General features: G+C 41.9%; 1 protein-coding gene across 5 annotated transcripts in view; it reads right to left on the bottom strand.

Annotated features, from left to right (window-relative positions):
- The window catches only part of LOC124947560 (serine/threonine-protein kinase minibrain), a 44,946-nt gene that overhangs the window by 5,559 nt on the left and 34,387 nt on the right, over positions 1-5,000 (bottom strand). For all 5 annotated transcript variants that reach the window (XM_047489882.1, XM_047489884.1, XM_047489886.1 and 2 more), the window contains exons 4-6: positions 433-601; positions 192-359; positions 1-111 (exon numbers count right to left, since the gene is read on the bottom strand). The exon at positions 1-111 is cut by the window's left edge and continues 176 nt beyond it. In XM_047489882.1, the coding sequence (XP_047345838.1) occupies positions 1-111; positions 192-359; positions 433-601 (448 nt within the window). The remainder of the gene's footprint in view (positions 112-191; positions 360-432; positions 602-5,000) is intronic.

Below are 5,000 nucleotides of genomic sequence, written 5' to 3' on the forward strand. Positions count from 1 at the left end.
ACGAGACACCCCGAAAATTTGTATTCCTAAGTAGGTCATAGAGATTATACGATAGCAATTCGAATACCAAACATAAATGATTTCGCCACATAAAATGCCTCTTCAGTTTAACTGAAATCAAACGAAAAGGATTCGTTTAATATTAACATTCGATCTAGGCGCCGTAAAAATTTTTGAATAAATGAATTTACCTATATAATACTTGTTGTCTGTATCCGCCCTGTTCATCATTTCCAATAACCTAACTTCGATTTGCGCTTGATTTAGAAAAGGTTTTTTATTCTTGATGATTTTTATTGCCACTTGCGTTTGCTCTTCGTGGTCAAATGCTTTTACTACTTGGCCAAAACTGCCTTTACCTATGAAACAATGAAAATATGATAGTATTAACGTAGATATTATAATTTATTATTATTAATAAGATCGTATTACCTATTAATGAATCGATCTCATATCGATCGAGGAACTTTTCCCCATTCTTGATAATGTAATCGTGGTTGTCGTCGTCCCAACCGTCATTATAAAGCTTCCTTTCCTTTTTATGCGAACCATCTTCTCCCTGCATCTGTTGTGCTCTTCTCTTCTTCTTCGCATAATAAACCTATAACAAATAAATTAAAAAAAAAAATACATATATACATGTGTGTGTGTATATATATATATATACATATATACATATATTGACATGAATCAAATCATAGAAATTCTGTCTATTTATTAGCATAATTGCGCAAACAACTGAAAAGTTTTCTTCGCGCCTTAACCATCTGTTAGCAATGCACCTATACTATCCATCCGACACCATACTAAAGTTATAACATGCATTCATGATCCACTCACATTTATCACTTGGGTTACACACGCACACAAAAGCGCGCACACACGCATATACGTATTCACGTGTACAAAGAGAGACGAAATCGCGTAGAAGCAGAACATGCGGTCTCATATTTGTGCACGTATACGCAAAGCATACATGTCGCGCACCGCGCGCGCGCGCGTCTCATTCACGCTGGCAATCGAATGATGATGACTTTAGGATAGACCTAGATACTTAATCAAACATTTTTCAATGACGATAAGAATTGTTCAAAAAAAGTTATCAAGAAATATTTATAGTATTTCGCAATTGCGATATATTAAAAGAAGATACGCAATAAAAATGGCCGTAGTCATTTTATGAGAAATACGCGAAGCTCTACAGAATTAATTTCGTTTATGATACGCCTATGCCAAGATTATTATTACCGGCGCATAATATCGAATTCTAATTTACGCATACATTCAATATTCGTATCGTAATAATAACAATGATGATAATGATGATGATAATAATAATATAATAATAATTATAATATAATAATAATAATATAATAATAATTATTAATAATTATAATATTATATTATTATTATTATTATTGTTGTTGTAGTTGTTGTTGTTGTTATTGTAATGGCAGTAATGATCCGATTTATGATAGTAAATAAGTGAAAAACATGGAGGAAGCGTGCGTCCCCGCGAAGGAGTTGGAAGCGTTGCGTTTTCTCAACAAAAATGCCATGTAATTCGGTAAACGATCTGTCTGCGAGGAAAGGACGAGGTCTCGGGGAGAAGAGGGGCAAGGAGAGGAGTAAAAGGGGAAGAGGGCGCAGAATCCGATCTGCCGCCTCTCCAGCAATCGATATGCCTGCGACCACGTGAAAACCACGCCGTTCGACGGGGACGACGCCAAAAACTCCCGACACCTTGTACTACTACTGTCTACTACTACTCTACTACTGCTCTACTATTGCTCTGTCCCAAACATCATAAAAAATTGTTGTCGTCGTCCATGATGATTCGAAGGATCTTCGGAAGAACGAAGAGAATGAAACAATGATAAACAATTTTCACGCTGAAAACGAAAAGAGAGAGGCGAAAGAGAATTCCGATTGCTATGCCAATCAAACGCATTACACACCACACACAACGATCTGAGTGAAACGTCGTATTATCGAACGACGATTATTTATTAATTTTACAATGATATTTATATGATAATGCAAATTAAAAGATCAAACGTATCCCCATGCACAAACACTTTTATCTTTTGCCGAGATTTTTTACTTCGTCGAGAAAATATATCAAGTTAAAACGAAATATTTCCTTCCTGAACGTATTATAACACAGCGGACATAATAATCTTAAATCACTATGAACTTTCCGAAAGAATTTCAATAAACGAAGGACCGTTCTAATTTCTATTCCAAAGATAAGCGATAATCCCTTTCTCTTCCCTCACCTCTTAAAACCACGTTAAAGAACGAGCCGCCCAACGTGGCGTGCGAAGTATCGTAACGCGGGAGAATATACCTCTCCTCTCGGCACTCCACGTAGGTAGAAGAAGAAGAAGAAGAAGAAGAAACCGGTATCGTCCCGAAGGATATACATAAGCGAATTCGTAGATACGCGATTTCATTGTCGTCTCTCTCTTTCTCTCTTTCGTCCTGTCGGAGGCAACGTCGCCGCCCGATCGTCACCGGGTGGTGTCCACCCTCCCACTCCACCTCATCGGCCCTCCCTTTCTCTTTTGTCCCCTCTTCCTCCGACAATTCTCTCTCTCTCTCTCTCTCTCTCTCTCTCTCTCTCTATCTCTCTCTCTCTCTCTCTCTCTCGCTCGCTCGCTCGCTCGCTCGCTCGCTCGCTCACTCCTCTTTCATTCCCAACCTTCCGCCTAACGCACACACTATCGCGTCGGTAGTTCGCATACACCAAGAGTGAACGTCTCCTACGCGTGCGTGCGTGCGTGCGTGCGTAAGATGTGCGTGCGTGTGAGATATATAGAGAAAGAAAGAAAGACAGAGAGGGAGAGAGAGAGAGAGAGAGAGAGAGAGAGAGAAGACGATGACGCCGCTAGCCTGTTTTCCTCTCTCTCGTTTCTGTTGCTATGCGCGAGTGCATGAGACCGGCCCCATATGGTGCGTTCACCACCATCCTCGCCAAAAGCAGCCCAGGGCCACTACGAAGCGCGCGATGAGAGGAGGGAGACGGAAAGCACAGAAGCACGCGCGGCTCTCCCTACGCTGAGATAGAGAGAGCGAGAGCGAGAGCGAGAGCGAGAGCAAGAGCAAGAGAGAGAGAGAGACGGAGAGAGAGAACAAGACGAACAAATCCGACCAAGAGAGAAAGAGAAAGAAACGGTGGGTGGCAACATATATAAGATGCATAGGCATCTTTCTCTCTCTCTCTCTCTCTCTCTCTCTCTCTCTCTCCCGCTCTCTTTCTCGACTCATCTCGCGACTTCGAAACGTCATCCGCGAGACGACGCACCAAAGCGCCGATCTTACGAAACATTTCTTCTTCTATTTCTTTTTTTTCCCTTTTCTTTCTTTTTTTCTTCTTCTTCTTTTCATTCCTTTTTATTCCAATTTCCTTCCATAAGTACGCGATAAACACTCGCAAGATTGAAAAACGTACTCGCGTTGATAACTATTTGTTCCTGCTATTACAAGATAAATGAGATGCAAAGAGACGCGCGTACCGACAAAGTACGAAGAACTACCTCCTAAATGCTGCAATAACGTTTAGGAGAAGAGAGAGAAAGAGTCTTCGGAGAAATCTTACTAACCGTATTCGCCATATTTGTTTGGCGCGAAGTACGCAATCGTTTTAATGAGGAAACTGTCGCGCGTCAACAAAATATCGTAGATTTTGGAGAATGAGCGAATAATTAAATTTGATCAACAATTAGAATAAATAGGAACGACACTTTCGTCGAAATTAGACGTCGGCAAAGATTAGAAAAGCCAAAATACGCGCTCTTTTGAATGTGCACCGGGAAGTGAAGAGGATGGATCAAGTAGGTACTACTTAGTCCTCGAGCCGTTAGCGATCGTCCTGCCATCTTCTTCGATTTTCTCTATTTAAAGCGCGTAATTTATATTCTCAAAAGCGTATCGCTAAATGATCGTTTCTATTTTTACTTCGCGCTCGAGCGTGAATCGTTAAATCGGAAATATCAGAAAATGATGCGTTTGGTTACGGTGAGATGGTAAACGATACGACGAGAATTTCTCGCGTTTATGCGACAAACGAAATAAACTAGCGCTCAGTGAACAGCCCGGATAGGGGCGTCCCACTTTCGAAACCCGGTTTGTTAAGTCTTAATAGAACGAAATTATAATGCCCGGGAATAGAGTCGCGAAATCGTCAACGTAGGAAATTACTCGAGCTCGAGGACGCTCGCTGCTATTATTCTTTCCTGCGTTTTTTAATAATATATACAAGCTTTAGAATCTCTCTCTCTCTCTCTCTCTCTCTCTCTCGTATTATTAATAAAATTTTGATTTAGCACAGCGGATTGATATTTGTTCTATCGAAGTTTTAAAACGCCATCCTCCGATCGTAGATCGTTTCTTCATTCCGCGCGATAAAGAGTATAGAGAATTTTCGAGATAGAAGAAAAGAGAGGGTCTGTTATGGTCGGAAGAGTACCGACGATCGAGGCCGTTTTGCAAAGAGCAAGAATATATAAGACATCTTTTTTCGTGCTGTCCTCGGCAAGAGGGGTAAGATGGAAGCGGAGGAGGAGGTTGAGAACGTGAGGAAGATTACGAGGAGAAGAGAAGACGACTAACGCCATCGGATGGTCGTGGAGCCGTTATGAATCTCTGCATCGAAGAAGAAGAAGAAGAAGTTGGATAGATGGAGGAGAGGAGGAAGAGAGAAGAAACAGAGATAGAAATAGAGAAACGACTGCGGAGGAAGAGGAGGAGGAGGAGGTGGAGGAGGAAGAGAGGTGACTAGGTAGGCAGCAGCTGGAGGGTGGGAGTAGACTGGCTGGAATTGGAAGGGGAATATGACGGAAAGAGAGATAGAGAGAGGAGAGATAGGAAAGATGAAGAGTAGGGAGAGAGATAGTGAGAGATGGAAGGGGCGTGATCAGGACTACCGGCCGAGTCATGAATGAAGTGACAGACGAAACGAGCGAGAGAGCAGCCGCCGCCGCCGCCGCCGCCACCGC

The sequence above is a fragment of the Vespa velutina genome, chromosome 3 (genome assembly GCF_912470025.1).
Source record: "Vespa velutina chromosome 3, iVesVel2.1, whole genome shotgun sequence".
Taxonomy (NCBI): domain Eukaryota; kingdom Metazoa; phylum Arthropoda; class Insecta; order Hymenoptera; family Vespidae; genus Vespa; species Vespa velutina.